We start from the raw sequence: 23397 nt of genomic DNA on the forward strand, positions 1-23397 counted from the left end.
TTTAGTGTTAATTTTAAATTAAAATTTCCATAACCATTAATTTGAACATTTAATACATACATAATTTAGTTTAGTTTGGTTTTAATGAATGGATTTGTGTTTTAGGCTAATTTAAGGACCTCAGTTTAAAGTGAAAATTCAGCAGTGATTTCCAGTTTCATTTAGTTGTAAAGGCTTTCTATTTCTTAACTTCTAAACCATGTACATAATTCAATAAAATATTTTAATAGCTTATATAGTTAATCAGAATTCTTTCATTTTTTAAATTCTTTACCAGAGGTTAATCAAAACTTCTCCACTGATCAATTTTTAATTTATTAGCTATTTGGTCACAGCTGTCTCTGTCGCATGTTGACATTTTCAGTTTCCTCTTTGTCATCTACTATCAAAATAAAGGAAAATTCCCCTAAAAAACCCAAGGCATTCAAACTTAGATTGAACAAAACTTTTATTATGGACAGTATTTCCATATTTTAGCAAGAATGTATGCAACCACATATATACACACATGGAAAGTGGTTTGAATTAGTTCGATGTTCAAAGGCAGGCGGTTACAGCAGAGAAATAAAGAGTTAATTACAAAAACAGTTTTTTTTTATACAGCAACACTTAACTTCACCCTTAACCTGGATCATTACAATATACTTAAGGAGAATTTATTCTATTTACATATAGAATTTATTTACATCAGCAAAGCCTAACAGAGGACACAAAAAGCGTAATCTACATTCTCATAGTGCTTGACAGTTGACAATAGTCCTTTCTCAGTACAGGGACTTGTTGCAGATTTATTTTCAAAGTGTGAGGGACGTCATGTACAGTTACCAGTTACCACATCCAACACCCGTTTTATAATAAGACCTGAGCCAAAAAAAAAAAAAAAAAAAAAGACAAACCAAAAACACACAGTCCACAAAAAAGAGAACACAATTCCAACTCAAAGACCTTTATAGTGAGAGTAGTGCTGTATAAAGTCTCCCACAAACTGTAAATTAAAACTATAATTACAAGTTTATTCACTTAGAAAATAACCACTATCGATTAGACAGAGCTTTTCTCACATCCTTCTGGTTTGTGAGTTGAAACAAAGGCTCATTGCACTCATTGCATCAAAATAGTTGTGGAGGTGTGGTTTGCTGTGGCTCGTAAAATTAAATATGATGAGACCAGCTATCAGTACAACTATTCAAAACAGAACAGGCAAGCTTATTACTGAGACACCATTATCAGAATTTTTTTGCTTTTAATATCAATTTTTTATACATGTTAAAAGAAAGTTCTGTCTTCCATCCATACTCTAACAAGCACACATACACAATTAAACCAGAGGGCCAAAAATACAAAAAAGGAGAGGGTAAACACTGCTGTCTTTAGTAAGTCTGTCCGAGTGAATACTTAAGAAGTAAATACTGTAAGACCCATTCAATGAGAAATGAAAGAGTAAATATGTTTTCACATGCAGCAGTTAGAAAATACAGTCATTAAAGTGTGAACCACTTTAAATCTGTCGATTTATCAAAAACACAGTGAATCCTAAAGTGATGCATTCTGTCTCTTAGAAAGCAGGAGAGCACCATGGCCTGAAACCCAAGCTGTTTTCACACTTGTCGCGCTGTAGGAGGTGTAATATTTCCAGTGTGGTTTGAACAGAGACAGTGTTTATATATGATTGGAAAAGTGTAACTGGAGATGCACCCGAGCGTGGGCTCTGTGGTTTACAGTGTCTACACCACCCCCTCGATGAAACTGGTGTCCAGGTGAACGATGAGCATCCTCAGGAAGGACATCTCCTTGCGTGTGTTCTCAAAGATGATCCGTGGATCATCAGATTGGCAACGGAGACAGTTGGGGGCCATGACCATCGCCAGGTTATTCACATCCATCTTGGTTATAGCCACATTGGACGGCTGAGCAAATACCTAGTGATTATCAGAATGCGAGGAGAGGAAAAGCAGCAAGACTGAGTGTACTGACTTTTGACCTGCAGTGAGTAATGTATGACTCACACACAGTTACACAGGAAGTGATGAATAGTCATTTTCTAATCAGTGTAATTATGTGGGTACAGTAGGTGCCATTAGTCCAAGTTTGTTTAGGCTTATTTTCAGTGTAGGCTTTAGACTACACAGTGTTTTTAAGTTTTATAGAACAGTGGGAATTAGCTTACCAATTTCAATTTCCACATTTAAAAATCATAGCCTGCATTTTATATACATTTGTCCATTACAGATAACATTAAAAACAATACAAGAAACATAAAAATAACAGATTAAATCTAAAATAAATAGAGTAAAATAAATAAATAGAGTTTTATTTCTGATCTGCAGGTATGACAAATCATTTTGTAAGCTTGAGCTAATGAATCTTTCTACCATTTTGTTCTACATTGCGCTAAATACTTCTTTTAAAGAGTTGCAGTTTACAAAAATTAGGTGTGTGCCTGTAAAACAAAGCTGTTCCTTCATTAAATAGAAATACGGATGTGAAAATAACAGGACACAGAACATGCACATGTGGTCCTAATGCTGTTAGTGGAACAGGAACGATAAGGGGAAATGAGGTTAAGGGCTGTGTTTCCAGGCAGAATAAATCTATGTTGATGTGTTTTATTACCTGCAGGAAGTGGATGAAGTAGCAGAGTACCAGTCTGTTGAGCTCAGGCAGAGACTGCACCACAGCGATGGCTGCCACAGGGTCGTCACAATTACTGACGCACTGCTTATAGAAGTTCATGGGAATGAGAGGTTCCTCAAGCTCCCGATACCACAGCTTCATCAGAGAGGCTGAGCAAAAACAAAAGAGAAACACTCTTTAACCTGTTTAAATGCGATCTGATTTCCATATCTATTTTTAAATGTCTGTAGAATTGCGACCAAATAAGCAAGGTTCTGCAGTCAACGTCAAAGCTCTGACGGACTTGTATGTCATAAACCGTTGACATATTTACTCAAATCCCATATTTACATGCATAAACAAAATACATCCTTCCTCACCAGGAACATTGGGATCAGAGAGATTCTCAGGAATCCTCCACTGGTCCACTTGGAGCTTCAATGCATTCACTTCATCAATGTCTCCAGGCACTCTGAGGACAGAACACAAGCAGCACAGTTACAATCAGCGGCCACAAGAGGGACCTCGACTTCCACCATTACACATTCTTCATGCCCTTTGGCAAATTCATTATACATGCACACCCAATTGGCTTCAAATGTGGCTTGGTGGCTGAAAGTACTCTGTTCTTTGTTTGCAATACTTCTTTTCAACAAAACAACAACAAAAAATAAAAACAAGCAAACATAATGTAACTAAGCGTACTGTTCAGGGAAGTCCCCATACGGAAGAGTTTCACAGGGAGATCTGTATAAAGTACATCTGAGCAAAAGGAACAGTTCTCTAAATAAGTCAAGATGTTACAGAAATATATTTGCTGGAATAAACCTTATACATACACACAGTTGGGAAGCTCGTGCTTGTAAGCTTAAGCACCCATGTAAACACATATTATGATGTATCAAATTAAACAGTGCTTGTCTCAAGAGCAAAGCAGGGCTGTGTTTGTTCTGCTGTCTTTACTGTATACTGTACACAGGGAGAACCTACTCTAAAATAAGGGGCTACAGGAGACCACACACATTTGTTTTTATACACAACACATACAATACAACACACACATACATGCAGGACATAATATCCTCCTTCTAATTTCCTTGACTCCACCTCTCTCACTCCGCTCAAGTGGAGACATGTCACTGGCTGAGTTTGAGTCTGTCTTACCTGAAGATACCCTCTGTCTGAGCGCCGCCCAGAGCCAGGACATACTGGGAAAGCTGAACCTGCACCCAGGGCAGTTTCCTGTCTGGGAAGAGTTCATTCTGCCTCTCCATCACCTCCTCCAGAGAACTGCCGAACAGGGAAGGCGTGACGATGGCCCGCCTGCTGTGGTCGATCTCCTCCAAGGTGGGCTTTCGTAGCCCCTGGAGGGTTGAGAGGTACAGATAGGGGAAGAATTACTACCTGGATATGTCATGGTTGTGTCTGCAGCTGTGCTACTGTGACTTTATCTGTTTATGTCTTTAGCAGTGGCTCTGTGACTGTGCCTGTAATCATGTCTTTCTCTCTGACACTATCTCAGATGACTCAGATGCAAATCACAACTTTCATACTCAAACATTCTATTTTTAATAACTTGAAAGTGAAATATTTTCACCTACAGCAACATGCAACATCTAAACCTTAATTCATCTTTTTATTCTTGTAGCTTACCCTTTTGCCTCCAGTGATAGCCACCTTCTGCAGTTTCCGATAGCAGAACTTGGCATATGTGCTGATAGGCAGGCCTGCAGGGTGACAGAGAGGCTAGTTCAGGGCTGAGGAATTATGAAACCCAACTCCGCAAAACATACTCTGTACACTCTGGCTGTGTCTTGAAAGACTTTAATTAAAACCCTTGAGCATCGGGGCATTACTGCATCCACAAAATAATACATAATTTAAATTCTTTCCCACAAACATGACGAGCAGTTTTTTTCCCCCAAGGATATTCAAGAATGTGAGACAGGCAGTGGTAACTGGAGAAACATGTTGATGGTGTGATTCTGGTATACGGGGATTACAACAGGCCCAGCTAAACTGTCAAGCTGAGGGAAGATTTACTGCTGTTGAACAAAAGCTTTAGAGACAGGATCCAGCCTACACATCCAGCATTCAGGTGATTCATCAGTGTACACAGACTTAAAGGCCACTGGTGAGAATGAGAACAGAGGCTTCCTGTCTGCTACCTGCCTTTAGCAGCTACTGTAGGCCGCAGTTCTATTTTGCAAGTAACTGCATTAGAGGAACAATGTCACTTTCTGAGGTGGGATGTATTTCAAGAGACTCAAGCAGCAGAAAAACTTGGTGTGTCCCAGAAAATGTTCCTAGAAATTCTCTACAACTCCAGCTGTCAAACTAAAAGCAAACTGAAAATACTTGATTGTTAGGTCATTGTATGTGTTTAAAAGAGAAAGAATCCATATTCTTTACTTCTGTGGTAGCGGGTTAGCACCAAATACTTTCATGGGGCTCTCATGGGGTTTATTCCCGTTCCCACAATCTCAGGGAATCTGTATCAGGCACCTGAACCAGGGCCAGATGGATAAACTTGCCAAAGGGATTTTTAAAAAGCAACAAACGCTTTTCAGCATGTTCCCTACAGTCAAAGCTCCCAGATTTATAGCAAACAGGTGACTCCTATGCATACCGATGACTGCAGCTTATCTAACTGAGTTTGACTATAATTATGTCTAATTAGAGAGATCATACCAATAATTTGCCCTTGATCTTGGCACAGACATGCCCCCACCCCCCAGGGCTCCCAACACAGAGACTGTGCACTTACTCTGAGAAAAGGGAGAGTGCAGAGCCTCTTGCTGCAGTGAGAAAATGGTTTGAACACTACCGGTGGTCTATATTTACACCAGGGCTGATGGCATGAAAACAACAACCAGGCAACCGAAGCCCAGGAGAATTACAAGCTCATTAGGAGCTTGAGTGTGCTGTACCGGGCTGAGAACAGCATGACACCTGTCTACAAACAGGATAAAGCTAAACACACTGAAACAACAAAAACACTAAGCCATTTAAGGATGCTGAGGTCTTGTCTAGGTTATTGTTTATGAGTCATTCATCCAAGTACTGGCTGAAACCAAAGTGCCCTGGGCCCCAAGCCCAAAGAAGTCAGCTTCCAAGCACAGGCCAGGTCTCTAGTTCCCACATGAAACTCCCACTCCTGCTGTTCACAGCTGCTCATTGCTCTCAAACACAATGTTCCAGCTCGTCCATCTATCAAGCAAACAGCAGCATTCATTATGCTGTTTTGGTACATATGATACATACTCGTCGCTGACGGCTGACATCAATATTCCTTCTGCTAAAACCTTTTCAGTTTGTCAGAAATGTTTAGTAGGCTTTCTGTTTGACCTCTTAGTCAACTCGCGTTTTGCCAGCAGAAAGCCCTGAGTCTGAGTCACTCCAACACAATGTGTAAAGGGTCACTGCTGTGGTGTCTACTGTCAGATGATTGGGCTCCACTCTGGTGACATCATCTTTTCAGCTGGCACTGTGGGCTGCTTTAATGAGGGCACGTGCCGATGAGTAGGTATCCTTTTAAATGGCAGTCTGACATGCAAGCAGGCGGAGAGACCACTAAAATGAGTCACAGAGCGGTCCTTTGTGCGCCTACAGCATCTTCTGAAATTCTCCCACATTATTTTTTTCAACTTTCTGTGAAACCCATTCATTGTGTCTGAAAGTACATAGGCATATGCTCCTCTGACAGTACTGAATTTTCCATCCCACAACTCAGAGTTGTCACTACAGGGAGCGATATGTTTGATTTGTAATGGCGTGCATTGCTTAGAGACTGTAGGCAGCTTTTGAAGAGTAGCAAAACATAGCTAGGGCTTCCTCCCCTACCTGCTTCATGCTCTGTCTAACAAATAAGCCACTACAAACAGTAAATAAAGAAAATAAAGAAAATCCAGTTCACGCAAAGCAATATTCTGTTTAGCAGAGCAAGTAACTGAAAAAAAGATTTACCCTCTTCCTCCTCTGTGTTCTGTTTTCGCTTCTTTCTAGACTTGGAATTCTTCTTCATTTTTAGTTCCTGCTGTTCCAAAATGAACTGAGTCACTGAAAGAGAAAACAGCAACAGTCACATTTCTGATGGCCAGATAGATCAACATAAGGTCAGCAAACAGGTAACTGGGCTCATCAAAAACAACACTGCTCTTCTGATCAGGATCATACTGACTAAACTAAATTACAATTTTACAGAAAAAAGAGGAAGAAGAAGTAATTAAAACATTCCTCAGCCCTATTTAAACAACACTGATAATCAGACAACAGAGGGAGGTACAGAAGAAAGAAAGGTGACCCACCCTGCTGCTCAGTCTGAGACTCACATTTCTTGTCGCTGGCAGGCTCCGTGTGTCTCTGGATGTAACCCTCCAGGTAGCAACGGAACTTTGGTGATGGGGCGAAGAACGCCAAGCTGACTGCCATCAGCTCCCAGCCTGCTGCTAAGCTCCTGGGGCTAGCATTACCTGTGGTCTGCCTTACCAGCTGCACATACAGCTCATCCCGCAGCCCTGGCATGTCCCAGCACTTGGTGACGATGAGCAGGGCACAGTGACGACGATCCAGACGTGAAGGCCTGTCTCCCATGTAGGCTTGCACCAGCTTGAACATCTCGCACGCCTCCTTCCTGATGGCTCGGTTGCTGGTGACTAGCATGGGCTTTTTAATGGAACCCCGGTTCCACGACAGCATGTTTGCGATGGAAACGCGACGGCGGAACAGGCCTTGCGTGTGCATGTTGAGGTGTTTGCTGGCCCAGTCCTCCATGCCCATGTCAGGAGGTGGGGGCTGCCGCAGGGTGGCGTATGAGAGCTGGTAGGAGGATCCTCCTGCTCTATCTGCTGTCCCATCACCACCCTCTATGTTGTCATGGTTGACAGGGCGGTGAGGGCCCAGGGAAGCGGTCCGCCCATCCACCATGCCTTTCTTTCGGTTCTCCAACTGAGCCTGCAGTTCTAGAGTGCCCGCCTACAGGTGAACAAGACATGGACATGAGATAGGAAACAAAAGTTACACAGGGGAGGATGGAGGATAAGAAAAGAGACATATAGGGTAAGGCAAAAGTGCAGCAGGACTACAGACAGTGTGTATGTGTGCTGCAGAGTGTTCACCATAAATTAAGAGCTGGACTGCTCTGCAGTGCTTGAGGGGGAATTGTTGCAGGATTGGCACATTAATTTCCTAATGCCACAAAAGAACTGCACAGAGAAAAAAATGTTAACACCCCCACTCCCCTGAAAAACCGGCCTCACCTTCCCCACAGAAACGAAGTTACACTTTACACAAGACCTCCCTATGATCCCTGCGGTGGAGTTTATGACCGTAAGGAGCATGTCAGCTCCCCTAACAGAGAAAACCAGTAACCTAGATATGCTCTGCAAACAGCCAGGAACAACAAGAAACCAGAGCTAGAATCAAAACTCAAATTTACTAATGGAACACAAAATGCAAAAAATGTCTTTTCAATGAGACCCTGAAGTAATATGGAGCTGAATGGGAGCCAGATAAGCTGGAATTCAAATTTTGGTTTCTCATTCAAAAGGAGCCGATCTGAGGTTTGCCTTTGGCAGAGAGTGTATATGGTCATACAAAATAGATAATTTTTTTTGTTAATTTTTTAAATAGGTCAGCTCCAGGGCATGTTTAACTAGGAAATAGGACCTATGCTGTCCACCTCTACTTTCAATAAATGACACTATTATACAGATACCTTACAGTTTAGTCACAGTGTGGATTAGGCCACAACAGTGAAACAGTCGAAAATGCTTTCACAAAAAAAAAAGTGGTATTTTTAGGGACTGTCAGAGGTCTTTCAAGAAAAATGTTTTCACATATGGAAAAAGTACTGCTGCTCATGCACAGCAAGCCATAATCTGTGATTGTATGTCAATGATATAATAGCAGGTCTGAAGAGCATTGTTGGACAGACTTAGGGGGCCTGCCCTGAGCTCTGTGGCTGTTAGCTAACATGCTAAAGTTACAGTGCTACCAGCCTGCCTCCTCCTCCTCCTCCTCCTCCACTGCCAAGCCTGTGCCATCTGGACCACAGTAGCCCTCCTTCCTGACCAAGGGAAGCCATGTCCTGAATCTCTTTGGCCTGGCATGGGCCCCAGATACCCAAGCACGGGCCCAGATACCCAAGCACAGAGCTGGCATGTGAGTATACGGTACCTGCAGTGCAGGGCAGATGGATGGTGGTAAGAGGATGACAGGCAATGCTGGGACTTGGCCATTACAGTCAGTGGTGCCCAGGCTGCCCACTGTCTAATGTCCTGGGGACATTTAGGCACTCAATACTGGAATGTTAGAGGCATTACTCACATTACGCCTCATGTTTTTTTTCAAGGAGACAGATTATCCATACAGTTTTCATCAAAGGCGCCCCCTCTTGAATCAAACATTCGTTGTTACAGTTGCAGATGTTCACTAGGACTGAAAACACAACTTTAATGTAAGGAGGTATGGGGCTGTGTTTCTGTTGCAAGAGGGGATTTGTGGATTAGAAGTAGTAAAACTTGGAAGTGTGTCCACATGCTTCTACTTATGTAAGAAGTCAAACAGTTTTATCTTTAATCTTGTGAACATTTTTTAAGGACCTTTGGCATTGAGATAAGCCATCATCATGGTCCATTCACATATGTAGCTTTGCATTTTAGGGCTCTACAAAGTTAAAAATATTACCAAATCTATTCCAGTGTCTAGGGATTTTATTTAAAATGTGATGTCTGTCTCCACACACTAGACTAGAAATACAACAACACAAAAACAGCAGCTAAAAATCCCATAATATGCATATGCTTTGTTCATCCTCATCTGACACAGACATCCTAATCTGAGAGAGACATCAGTAATCACAGCATTTCCAGACCAAACAAAGCTGAATCCTAGCAAACCTGCTGAAGTGAACAGACCACACAACACACACAGCTGAGGTTTTAATCAGGTCTGAAAATACACTGGATTAGCTAACAAATATTCTCTTACAATATCTATTATGTTACTAACAATCATTAAGTTCTTGCTGTTTGCCGCAAACACACGCACACAGAGCAAAACAAAAACATAATAGTAGGTGGGGTTTACCTGGGAAGGTGGTCCTGGGGTCTCTGGTGAGGACAGGCTAGCCTGGCTATTCACACTCATCTCTAAGGTGTCCACCTTCTCATATGTTCTTTTTTGCCTCCCTGGTATCTCGAGAGGGGTCAGGACAGAATGATGACCTTGTCTGTTCAGTGAGCGGGGAGCCCCGGTGAGATCCTCTCGTGAAGTACACCGGCCTGCTGACGTCACCCCTCCAGCTCCATACCACCTGAGTGAGTCTGCAGGGGACCGTGTCCGAGGTACAACTACCCTCTCCAAATCCAGTTCTGTTCTCACCTCCCTCATGGTGTTGGAGCGGCTCACCACCTCCCTCATCTCGGCCATCAGCCTCTCATTTAGGGCACACAGCTCCCCACTGCTACCTACAGACCCCGGTCTGCCTCCTGCACCACCACCAGCTCCTACCCTTCTCCTGCTCTTTCTTCTTAAACTTGGGGAGGGGCCAGTGGAGTAACCAGAGTCTTGATAGTTTGCGGTAGCTTGTGGGGTTGAGGAGGGGAAGTCCTGAGAGGCCTGGCTGCTCTGCCTGCTATGTCGTGCCTCCATGGCACGCTGTACAGTGGCCTCCAGGACCCGCCAATTTTGTTTTTTGTCAAGTGTGCTTGGCCCAGGGGTCCCTGGCTCTCTGTCTCTCAACTGGCTTCGAGCCTGGGGCAAAGAGTGGCCCTGGGACTGAGGATGTGGCTGAGGTTGGGGCAAGATAGGATCCTGCTTGCAGGTAGGGGAGGGCGTACGTGTGGGTAGAGGAGAGCCAGACAGGAGTCCCTGTTTGGGGTCCACATTGACCATGTGCTTAATGCACTCTAAACCAGCTGGGCTGTAGTCAGAGGCAGAAGGATTCCTCTTGTGTCTGGACCCTGGCTGAGATGAACCTGGGTGCTGGAGATGTCTGGGTTTCTGCAGGCTATGGGTAGGTGTCTGGCGAGACAGAGGTTGCCCATTATACAGGTGTGCCCCCTCAACTTCCATGTCTACTGGAGGTTCATCATATATGGGACAGTCTGAAAGTGGCTCATCATAGATTGGGGCAGAGCAGCCATACTGGGGAGACACAGGGCATGGTGTACTGCTCTGTGACCTGTGAAGGAGTGGACTGGGATGGCTACTGCTGGATGTCACTAAGCAGAAGCTGCCATTACTTGCTTTTCTCAGGTGATGGGCCTGGCGTGCGTCGGCTGCCATTTTGCCAGAGGGGGCAGTTTTATATCCCTGGGTGGAGTTTAAGTGTCCTCCTTGGGTGTTGTTGCTGGAGGGATGAAGGGTGAAGGGGGTAGTCTTGCTATGTGCACTTTGCTGGACATGCTGATGCTGCTGTTGCTGCAAGGCCGGGCTGGGTTGGGTACGGCTCATGCTGTTCACCTTTACTAACATAGTTGCCTTAGAACCAGGTGCAGGCTGCCATCTTTGAGAAGCATCCCTAGAAGCAGAATAATATTTACATCAATCAAAGCTATAAAGCAAATATAAAGACTGAATACACATCCAAACGTTAACAGACAGTGCCATATACGCACTATCATTGTATTCAGTCATGCACAGGCATGAAGCTATTTGTTATATTTCATGTATTTTAGAAAATGTGAGGCTGACAAGACTGGGAAAATCAGTGGTAATCCACAAATTCTTCTTAAACATTTGACTGACTTCCAAGCATTTTATTCCATTTTTAGTCTGGCAGTCAAAATAGCCTTGTCAGATCCATGAGACAATAACTCCTGTGTGTGTTGTGCAAACCAAGTATTTAAAAATACAGAGTGACTGACCACAACACACCTCACTGAAACCCATCCACATTTCCTCCTAATGTGTGACAAGAGCTGTGGAGGATCTGCCATTTAAACTAACGAATGAACATTTGGAAAAGTAAGCCATCAGGTCAAAAGCGGCTGATCTGAAAGAAGTTGGGATAGCAGTATTTTCAGCTGAGAAGATCTTCACTTGGGTCTAAAGGTTAATTCTTCTCCTTTTGGTTGAGCAGCTGAGCTAACTTCAAACCCAATGGCCCACTTCTAATCCCAGCAACGTAAAACAATCCGCCATCAATCTAGTCATGCTGCTATGGTCTGCTGCCCTCCACTGCCATCGCCTCATAATCTTCGCCTGCCACCAGGACTTTTCATTCCTCAGCTGATCAAAAACTTGCCCTCTTAAGCCAATGAGTGCATCTAAAGCATTATTACACATGCAACCACAGACACAGTTGGCAGCTGGTGTGAATGAAACATGAGATACGGTAAAGAATGTACAAGTTTAATTTACTTCCTTGCTTAATCAAAGTTCAAACAGGTAAATAGGTTTCAAAGCAAGCAAAAGAGACTTACCATCCTTCGTTCCATCCTCTACTAAACATGAAGTGGGGTAATTAATTAGATCAAAGCTGATCACCGTCTGCCCTTATAAACCCAGACAGAAACACAGATCTCTGTAGACCCAGAGCTTGTGTTCAGAGACTTCGTTTTTCCAAAAGCACTACGACTCAGTTGAGAGTTGGGCAGTAGCAGCAGGAAATGGATGCAGAGGGAGGAGAGAAAGAGGTGGAGTGACCCCCCTTCTCCTCCCCACATCTCTCTGGAACAATGCTGAAACAATTCCCCTGAGGTCCTCACGCTAACAGCAAACTTCCTTTAGTCCTATCTCAGGACCATGTGCCACCCCCAATCTATAGAGTGAGTCACAGTAGCGGTTTCAATGCAAATAGGCTCTCATCTTCAAACAGTTCTACAGATTCACCATCCAGGCAGGGCCTATAAACAGCTGGTTCTCAGCCACCTGGCACAACACCAGTAGAGCCTGCCACAACCACTGTTCTTGGGAATGCTCCAAGCCCCCCCCACCTTACAGACAGCAATCAACGGTTTACTGCCTAAATAGCACGTAACGCACACACATAGACACGTGAAGACATGAAGCTCTGATGAGTGGGATTCACCCCAAACCACCACTGTTTAGTTGTTACAAGCAAGTGTGAGTGCTTATGGTTATATGGGATGGAGAGGGGGGTAGATAGGAGACAGCTGTAAACATGAGAAGCCACTGTGTACTCTTTGAAAGTGTGTATGCTTTCTCACTCTGGCCTTGCCAAGCAGGAGCAGGTGATACAAATGCTCCAAAATCATTCTCACCTCAGCAGCTGACAAACAGCTGACCATTTAGCACCGGTTTACTAAGACAGGAACAACTCACATATAAAACATCAAGGCTTTACTTATAATTGGACAGACAATGAACACAGGAGACCTCACACATAAAGTCACAATAATCAAATTCTTCTTCTATTATCACCAAACAAATCAACCCGTTATCCACACAAATAAAAAACATGAATCTGCCTTTCTGTTCTTTTTGGGTGGGTGACGCACTTTATGAGGACTGACCCTGAGATAGCAATGACCACTACTTCCTGTGTGTGGAGGTCCTGTGCACAGTTGGAGAAAGGGCTTCCCCATATGCAGCACAAACAGGAAATGCCTAATGTAATGTTCACACGCTGTGTCCAGGATGGAAATATAGGTTGAAATTTAATTACAGAGGGTTCATACAGAGCGTTTCAAAAATATCAGACTATATATACATAGGAAATTCTATATGCTTGGACCAAGTAGCCCCAGAAACACTTAATCTTCATGGGCAAAAACACAATGCTGTATATAACGAATTCTGTAGCAACACTAAACAGCTGATTCTTCAGAGACTGAAATGGGAGGAGCACCCTGCTAAGTTCAGCTCTCAGTGCTGGGAGGGAAGGATTTTGTCAGGCTTTGTCGCTGTTGTTTGCCTTCTATTGTCCTGGCCGGGATCGGCAAAGGTCTAACATGTGCACCCCCTCCAGCACTGGCACATTATGCTAGGTGTCAGCAGGGAGTTGTGTGTGATGAGCATCACAGTTTCATGGAGCCCAGAGGCAACGCTAACAGTATGGTTGCACAGTGTCTTCAATCTTTATCCAAAGACTCTAATCCTATTAGACAGCTAGAACAACACTTGCATATCAATGAACCCTAGGTCAAGCAAATAAAGTATGATTACAAAGCCTCCACCAAAAGAGAGACAAGGACAGTACAATGGTGAGGAGGGTTGGGAGGGGGGGTGAAGGAGAACAGAGCTAGAGAGACAAGAATAAATGAGTAGTAATGAGGAGGGGTGGGGATTAGTCGTGGGAGAGTGCAGCAAGGGAATGAGCGGGAAGGCTGGCATTCCTCAGGGATCGTTCAGGGGCCTCTGTGGCAGTGTGGGGAGCCTCAAACAATGCAAGGCTGTGCCATTGTCATGGAGACACCTCCCTCAATGACAGCAATGGAGTACAAGAAGGCTGTAGAGAAAGAGGATAGGGGAGAGGTTGGGACTGAAAGAGCCATCTTCAATATCTAGGGTCAGTCAGGCTATTACATAACACTGAACAGGCCTAGACTGTATTTAAACCATAATGAAAGTTGTTTAGGAAGGGTGTGTTGCCTGCCAGTAGCCAGCATGTCAGGTGTTGGCTGAATGTTAGCTAAAGGAGGGGATTATACTCAACAATTTATCATGGAAGTTAAAGGAGACGTGACTTTCACTGGGACTTTAAGAACCCTTTAGATATTTCCAAAGCTCTCACTGTTTGCAAAAGGATAATCTTCATGTTAACTATTTCACAAGCACACATGATTAGACATACAGAATGCATGTGTACACCCCTATGGTATGTCTGCCCATGCAATTTCAAACCCTTTCAGAGCATGGAGCTGGCATGTGTAACCCTTAAGAAGATAGAAATGCACAATAAAATAAAGTGTGAGGCCTCCTGGAAACCAACGGAAAAACCTGATTGGCTTCTGGGGCAGCAAATCAACTTAAGAGTAAGCACATTTCAATTAGTCCCAGCATATCTGGTATCTTACATCCACAAACACAAAATCAGATACCTCTGTCACTGTTTTAGATATTCCTGTAGTCAGGTCATCTCAATAACCAACTAAATATACTCCGGGGTCTCTGATATCAGCAGATGTTCTCTCTCTCCTTTCTGTCCAGCCTGAAATAACTGTTATAGGAAAAGCCATCAGCTGAATCGCATTGACGGATAGGAATATGGATTTGGAAGTTCTTAAATATGTCTCTTGAGAACAGTGGGGTCTGAAAAACAGGGGTTATTATTATCATTGGCTGCACAGGAAGAGGAAATGAAGTCACAGAGGCCAAGCTTCTGCTACACAAACACCTCAGACCACTGACCAATGGGAGCACCACGATTTACGTAGAGGAAGGAAACTGAAAAGACAAAGAGGATTTGTTGAGGACAATGTATCTACTTCATCAATGTTAGAGGCTCATTTTTTTCTCTCGCATTTGAACACTGCATTACATATTAAGCAGAGGTGTAAAATAACTTGTCAGGCTTGAAGCAAAACTGATAGCCCCCTGAGGCACTTTCTGAGAGCCAGTTGTCCTGCAACAGCTGAACTGACACACCGCCCTCCTCTGAGCCAAGATGTCTACCAGCTGTGCATGTCTGCGGTTCCTGCAGCCTGACCCTGTGAGGAGTGCCGGGCTGGGCCGGAGGACGGCCACTAGAATCATCTTGAAGAGACAGGATGAAGCTAATTCCAACTAGATTCTAGAGACCCACCTCTAGAATTACTGTACCTGCAACTGTTTCTATGCAGCCAGATCCCATTAAAGGAAACTGTTTAGATTACATTAAAACTGGATCATTTCTCACACACAAAACCCGTCCCTGTCACTCTTAAATCTTAAACATATCATCAGGAACTGAAAACACAAAAAACACCAATAACGGAAGTAAAAAAGAAATGAAAAGAATTAGAAATGAATGGTGAGTAAAAGCTCTGAAAGCACCGTGAAAAATACAATTTCATCCTGCTCTAAATCAGCTGAGGTAGTCAGAGGAGCATGTCTGAGGCCAGTCACTGGTTTTGTATGAAAGCACTGGAAATATTCCAGTGCGTCAACAGCATCAAAGAGAGTCAACTGTAAGAGCAGTCACTCATATCTAAAATAAAGGAAAAGAGGTTTTGGATATACCGCTTCAGTGAGACACATAAAACAGCAGCTCTGTAATCTAGTTCGTGAGAATGTCATAAACTTTGCATTTAAGAGAAAGACGGAGTGAAATGTGGAACATGCAAAGAAACAGCGCAGAGAAACAAAATAAAAGAACTGTCACTGCTAACCAGACTAAAGCTCTTAAGCACATTGGTTCTTAAGTTCAAAGAGCAACTTTTTCAAGAAAGGAAAAAAAAAAAAAAAACTATTTTATTATTATAGGCACCCTTAAAACCCCATCTGGAAGGAACTGAAAAATGAGCTTACCACACCAGGAGTGTAGAGATAAAACAAGTCTTTCCAGCGTGTGTAAAAATGTTGTGGCTACATCCTCAGAGTGGTGCGAGATGAAAAGCACGACAGGCTTGTGCGCTTGCAGTAAACATGCAGAAAATGTGTGACTCATTAAAAAACTTAAAAACTTTATCTACCCCATAAGACAGCCCCACGTTTCCTAAATAAACTCACTGGTGATTTTCCCTGTATGACTCACAGCCAATCACAACCATATAAAGGGTTTGTTTGTTTGTTTTGACTTCTCAATTGTTTTGCTTTCATTTTCACGGTGTATCTTAAAATGTACTTAAAAATTCCACAAAACAGAAACGGATACAGAAATAAAAAAAAAAAGATTTCAGTTCTGCTTTTCAGTTCATTATAAGAAACTTGAGAAATGTAAAATCACCTACCCAAAGGTGACAGACATCTATATTTGTTCTTTAGCTTCTCTAAAACATGCAACACATAAGCAAAACCCAACTTGCCTTTAACAAATCTCGTTACACACTCATACAAAGCCAGCTGTCGCTTTAATACGTACAAGCTTTGACATAAGCATGCACAAACAAACTAAACTAAAACAGAGCTGCATATACTTAAGTATTGATACAGCAAAACCTGTGTGGGCTCTCTTTTTAAAGAAATCCAGAGACAGCCAACAATCAGGAAAGGCAAGTTTTAAATGCCTAATGTCAGTGTGACTGCTTTAGATTGACTGCTGGTGCACCACTATATCATTAGAGAGGTAAATGAGAAGACACCAACAAATCATTTGGTGTTGTTCTCCATTGAGCATACCTACACTTCCTGCTCAGACAAAGTGCTCAGCTGCTCCTGGGGGAGAAATGGGTTTAAGTGAGGGCCTTTGTTCCTTTTGGTGATCCATTACACACCCCAGGCCAGCCCATGAGACAAAACAGCACTGTGGCCCTGATGTGAACCATTTTGGGTCACTGCTGGGTTGTCTTGCACCATGCTGTCATGTCATGTATCCTCAGAAGACTTAACATCCACTATGCCTCAGTAAGTCTCCTGTTACTTTGAAAGCTTTGTAGACAGTAAGCCCACACACAGTGAGGACCAATTAACACACATCACACACACACACATCTATGGTGAAATCTCATACAGATGTTACCTGGTTGATGACAAGGTATGACACGTTCATGCATTGAAAGGTGAGTTAAATTCAATACAGACATTACAAACCAGTTGATCTGTAACACTTATAGGTCTAACATCATCAGTTTGTGGCAGTTTCCTGTACACATCACCTCATGTGACTGACATGTTTACTCCTGGACACCTTGGTACTTCCCAAAAGAGCTGAACAGGTTCAAAGTACCCAGAAATTCCCAGGATAAAGCTTAGCCAATGAGTAATAGATTTGGCACTCAAGCTGACACACAAGCGGGCTGATATGCCTTACACTTCCTCTAAGCTGGGACACACAGACAGTTGAGAGGGAGAGAGACAGATGGAGAGAAAAGAAGCCACATGAAGCAGCAAGTCCTTAGAATATCGCATAGGGCGTGTTGTGTGGAAACTTTGGAAACGCTGCTATCTAATATGAACAGATATATTAATAGCTCAAAACAAAAGGAAACTACTGATGGAAGAACTGGGATGGTCCTATCACCACAAAGAACTTCATTGTTTTTCAAAGGTCAGAAGTTAATAACTTTTTTCCCATCCCAGCTGAAAAAAAAAAAGAGAACATGTCAAGACATGTCTAAAAACGTTGGGATTTTGAAACCAAAACACTGAGAAACCTGAAATTCCCAGTTGCTCTGTGAAACTTAAAAAGCTTACGACTGGACACAGGCTCACCAAAAAAAACAAAAAAACAATAGGACTGCAACACTTCATATTTAGGTGGGACACAACAATTAACTAGCCTCAAACCACTGTGACCGCCACAATTATTTATTTAAACTTTGCCACTTGCTTTAATCCATGGATTCTTGTCATTATCAATAAGGCGGCACACTGACTAAAGGCAAGCATCTCTGAGTTTCTTATGAGCTGTCATATTTCTCTACATTTTACTGTGGTTTCTAATTACCGTATTTACCAGTCTATAAGTTGCACCAGAATATTAGCTGCTTTTAGCAAAACCAGCCTTGTTGAACAGACAAAAAGTCTAATTTCTAATTATACCAATTAGTCCAAATTAGCCTATAAAGCACATAGGCTTGGCATAACAACTAACAGAAGCGCATTACCAAATTCAATCATCCATCTCAAGCAACATTAAACAACTGCGCTAACATTGGAGGGGTGGGGGGTGATGAAACACCATGTCTGCTTCCTCTTTTGCATTGCCTAAATGCTGACACTCACTCCAAACTTTGTTTCAGCTGCCTACTTTATTACCTGCACTTTGAAGTCTAAAATTTTACTTTCTTTTCAGTGGCATTTTCACTTGTTACACTAGGATTTAAAGGTAAATGTGAAAATAAGCGTTTTTACTTTTACAGCAGTACAGTATTTTCAAGAGTGCCAAGAGAGCAATCTAACACCAGTGGCTACTTGATAAATTGAATGTAAATATACATATATATGTCAATTCGCACTACACCCTAGAGGAGTAAAAAACAGTGTGACTTATAGTCCGGTACATACGGTACCTGCAGAGGTAAAGAGGCTAGTGAGCATGTGAAGGAGCACATGGCTGAACAGGGCATCAAGCCCCAGTGGGCTAAAAACTCCTCTAAAATACACAGCTGGCAAGTGTTTTAAGGTCGGACAGAAAGGGTTCTGGGAAAGCCACACACACATACCAGACAGAATTCAACAAGGTGTCCAATAGTGTCACTCAAAAGCCATGGCTAAACAATTAGTTCAAGTAATCCCAAAGGTCTGTAGGTTCAGTGGAGGGACCTTATGAATGCAAAGGAACCAGAGAGCCAAAAAAAAAAAAAAAAAAAAACCCATAAGGGGTCGTCTTGTTTATAGGTAGCTGGAATGTAGCAGTTCTGTCTGTTATTAACCACAGACAACACTCTCTCTCAGGCTATTCACATGCCTCTCATGCATGAACATTTAAGCTCTCACCCATAAGATGTGTTACAGTCTTTGATGGCCTGGAGCCTAGATTTGCTTTAGGAAAATGAACTTGCACTGGAGTAGAGCAGAGCAGGGAGGTAGTGAGCACACAGGAGGACACTACGATGGCCTCAGTGGCCTTGTGCCAGGGGAAACAGACGTGGCATGTCTGGAATCTGGCCTGGAGGGAAGAAATGGTGGTTTGGATGAGGCCACAACATCAAGCACATGATGGGGTCTCTGAATGACTTACTGTTAGGGGCCAGTGTGCGCCAGTCACCATAATGTCAGGGGAGAAATGTTGTGCTCTGTAACACTACTGACCGTTCTCCCCATTTGGTAGCGATTTGCTGAAATGGCTGAGCATGGTTCATAGGCAATAGTATGGAAACATGGGACATATGGAATGTGCAGATAAGTCAGAATGAAAATAAAAAAGCAGAGTGAGTCAGCCTGAGTGGTCGAAAGTCAAAATAATCCTCCAAGTTCTCAAGGCACAAGCATTTGAAAGTCATTACGACTCACTCTATGCCCACATGCTGTTGCTGTGATGACTATCACATTTCCCCACTTTTCTCCTGGCAATATGATCCACTAATGATTGAGCACAATTCCCTTTCTAGACTTACTGTAGAGGCTACTGGAGGTCTGGTCTGGCTTACCTCTGCGACTCTTTGCTGCCATCTGATCTGTGTTCGGTACTGCTTCCGTCTCCCTGAGATCTGCTGTCCAGAGCTGGTTCCAGTTCAGGGCTGGGAGCCTCTTCAGTGGTATCCAGGGATCTGGGGATAGAGCTGTCACCATCGTGTTCCGGTAGAGGGGTGCAGCGGCCCTGGCTCCCTCCACTGCTGGTACTCCCAATGGTCCCATGGTGCTGCCTATCCATGCTCCCTCCAGGTGCCCGCTTGGCCTTACCGCATTGCTTCATGGCCTGGAGCTGGGACAGAGGCACGATATCGGCTCCTTCGGGTCGATGCCAGACTGTGCGGAGCCCAGTAGAGTTGTAATAGTAGAAGCGGCCACTGTGGGGGTCGAACAGCTCCCACCACTGGTTACCGTCTGACTGGCGGACAGAAGATCCTCGAGGGGGATCCCAGCCACATTCACCAGTGGTCAAGTTCACATACATACGTTCATGGGAGCGTGGCTCCACGATCTCCACCCAATCAGCACTGAAATAAGAAGATACAAGACAAGGCATGAAGTGTTTTTTTAGAACTGAAAATGGCAAGAATGATGCATCATGGGCCAAGGTCACGCATGAGTAATAATCAGCTCGACAAGCAGTAAACAACTCACACTGTTTTACCGACTGAGAGGCTCAAAATGGCCCACTTGCCCATATGGAGACGGTATCAATGTTTGTGTCCCCTACGTGTACCTGTGTGTGTGTGTGTGTGTGTGTGTGTGTATGATAGAAGTGATGTCATCTCTTTAGAAGGTAATGGAGCGGCACGAGTGATGGTGTGTATGTGTGTTTCCAGAATAAGGAGACAGGTGGACATGCACAGTGAGACACCAGGCATGGAGTCAGCAGGGACCAAAGAGAGCCATACGCTCTGAGAGCAACTAACTCAAAAACCACAGAGCTTAACGACAATCACAGGGTGACAACAGCCAGCTCAGCACAATGCACGCAGACAACAAAAAACAGAGACATTCGAGGGGGGAGGTGCAAAAGAGAGACAGAAACGGAGAAGACGACAACCCAGTTTGGAGAAATCACACAGGCATTGATAGAAAGAACAACAAATTGCTCACAATTAGACTTTTCGATGAATTTCAGATGAGGTATAGAAGACACTAAACTGTGTTAAAGTGTACGGCACAGTGTAAGTGAATGGTCTGACCTCCAATTATGGGTATGTGCTTTAAGAGCCTACCTAAAATCTGGGTTAATAAATACACCTGACAAATAAGCAAGGACTGCAGTTTTCTGGTCTATCCAGGTCATGCTACCCTTCAGTGTGCTCCATTATGTCATCTTTGATGTAGTTTCCTAATGTAGGCCATAGCAGTGCCAGAAAATCCATGTGGGAACAGTGTGAACAGCCAGAAAGATTTCTTTCTCCAGGCTCGGCATCACAGTAGCTGTCTAGTTCAGAGCCAGACGAAGGACACAGAATATTCACTAAATCACAATGCTCCCTTCTCTTCTCTTGTAATGACTGCTTAGGAGTCCTGGCAGGGCTAAGTCCTTCCTCTTCCTTATTATCCCACCCTACTCTAGCCTAGTTTCTTTGAGAGATAACTGTCAGTGTGGAGAAATTAGTGTCACGAGAATCTGCCATAGGTTTTTATCTTTTCCCAGCTTTCTCTGCACAGAAAAGCTTTTCTTTCTCCTGTCACAGCTTTGTGTGAAACAAGCCTGTTGTATAGGATACCTGTGATGACCACAAGAGAAATGAAGCCTAGCATGGATAAGACCTTTCAGTGCCCACCAAATACCCACATTTGTTTCACACGTGCCTGCCAAATCAGCCCCCGGCCTCATAAATAGACACAGTGGAGTGTGGTGTCAATCAGGTCTGCAGCCAGGTCACACTCACAGCTGTTCTCAGCTGTGAGTCTGCAAAGCCTTGAGTAACAAACCTGTTCATCAAGTATAAAGCATCAATTTCAATGTCTTTTATGTGTTTCCAACAGTAGCTCCAGGCTGTCCATGGGTCGATTTAATAGCCAGGTAAACATAGAAATAGCACAGAGAGGATATAGGTGCCTTCCACGTACTGTCAACCCATGTGTCCCAGTGCTCTATGCTGGGAAGCCATCTGGTCTAATCTCTCACACCAGGCAAGTAGCCCTGACCTTAATGGGCTCAACCTGCAGTCTTTATCTAGTCTATATTGTGTTTTTAACCCACCTGGAATGACAAGAAGGTGAGAGGGGAAATTTCGAGGGGGGAAATGTTCGTGTGACTGTTTGTCGCTGTTGTAGGGCCTGGATTACTGTTTACAGTCTCAATTCACACAATGACGACCAACTATTTGAAATGACTTTCATGCTGATTAGATCCACTTAATGGGCGGGAAGCTCTAGTAAATAACGAGGCACTCAAAGCTAAGACCAAAACAGCCAATACCACCCCACACATACCACAGCCTCATACTTCTCCCAGCCTCCAGAAGAGTGTTTCCCAGACTGAGAAACTGATCCCTCCATGCTACAATGCTTGTTATTCAGCTCTGTGTTTGTCATCACTCTGTAAAATTTACTGTTTGTATCTGAATCAAAATAAACCAATCCCTTATGAACATGGAGAGAAAGAAAACTGATCCTGCATTATCCTGCCTGTTGTTTTATTTGCAGTAGTGATACCACAGGGATACTACAGCACAGACTTCAACATGATGCACAGTCTGAACCAGCAGAAAACCAGGGTTTGAGAGTCAACAGTGGAGGCCATGGCTGACAGGTTGTGCAGCACGGGGCGTAGTGGCTCAACTGTACCTTCAGGGTAAATAAACAACAGTTAGGTCTGAGAGTAAGCCAACTGGACTCTGTTGACATGACCAGATAAGCAGGAAGATGAACCGGTGTTCAACTTATGAAATTCCTGGAACGTCCCTTTTGGGATCTGGAATTACTCAAAACAACATGTGAGAGATGTGTCTCATATAAAGGGACCTGTCATCTGTAGGCTTTAACAAGACTGAGGACAAAATACTTTCACTAGAAATGATAATGGATTTATTTATTCTTACCATAATAAAACCGTATTTACCATCAAAATTAGATAAAAGCCACACAAACAAACCTTATCCTCTTCACCTTCAGGTTAATCCCTGACTAAAAAGGCAGGTATAAAAATATAGTGCAAGAGTCCGAACGGACTCTGAAGCAGACTGCCTTGTGCTGCAAATGTTCATAAATGGTTTGGAATGCAGTCTGCACCAGCTCAGTCCAGTTTAACTCCCAGCAGAAATGTTTTATATTGATCTAAAATTAACTTATTACACACGTACACACACAGTCCTATAACTGAAGGACACAGCACCTGATTTACCTCTGGGGAAACTCAATCTAACTGAAGTGGACTTGTGTGCTAGAGACTTGTGTAAGGGGGTCGTGTGGTCCTAAATTTGCCTTCAGTAAACACATGAACACAGAGAGTGGGGGAGTAACTGGATTTTACGGATTCCACCAGAAACACTTTCAGGAATTTCAGTTGACACAAGGCGTTTATTATAAATTGTATTATTATTTCTTCTCTTATTCATCAACCATATTTTTCCAGTAATAACCCATACAGAGAAAACATTTAAATTTAACTGTGAAATCCAATGTACCTTTCACTCTTGTGTGTAA

The 23397-nt window shown here is 43.3% G+C and overlaps 1 protein-coding gene across 4 annotated transcripts in view; it reads right to left on the reverse strand.

The window, feature by feature from the left end:
- Positions 1-432: 432 nt before the first annotated feature.
- Positions 433-23397, reverse strand: part of arhgap46a (Rho GTPase activating protein 46a) — a 30588-nt gene continuing 7623 nt past the window's right edge. Inside the window, exons 2-10 of one of the 4 annotated variants that reach the window (XM_026306044.2) lie at positions 19752-20261; positions 9703-11137; positions 6945-7587; positions 6580-6672; positions 4267-4340; positions 3778-3977; positions 2994-3085; positions 2614-2783; positions 433-1919 (exon numbers count right to left, since the gene is read on the reverse strand). In XM_026306044.2, the coding sequence (XP_026161829.1) occupies positions 1725-1919; positions 2614-2783; positions 2994-3085; positions 3778-3977; positions 4267-4340; positions 6580-6672; positions 6945-7587; positions 9703-11137; positions 19752-20261 (3412 nt within the window). In that variant the 3' untranslated portion in view covers positions 433-1724. Of the gene's footprint in view, positions 1920-2613; positions 2784-2993; positions 3086-3777; positions 3978-4266; positions 4341-6579; positions 6673-6920; positions 7588-9702; positions 11138-12041; positions 12210-16029; positions 16203-19751; positions 20262-23397 lie in introns of those variants that run through there. The other 3 variants (XM_026306043.2, XM_026306046.2, XM_026306045.1) reach the window with 3 other exon arrangements.

Source organism: Mastacembelus armatus, chromosome 5 (genome assembly GCF_900324485.2).
Source record: "Mastacembelus armatus chromosome 5, fMasArm1.2, whole genome shotgun sequence".
Lineage (NCBI taxonomy): Eukaryota > Metazoa > Chordata > Actinopteri > Synbranchiformes > Mastacembelidae > Mastacembelus > Mastacembelus armatus.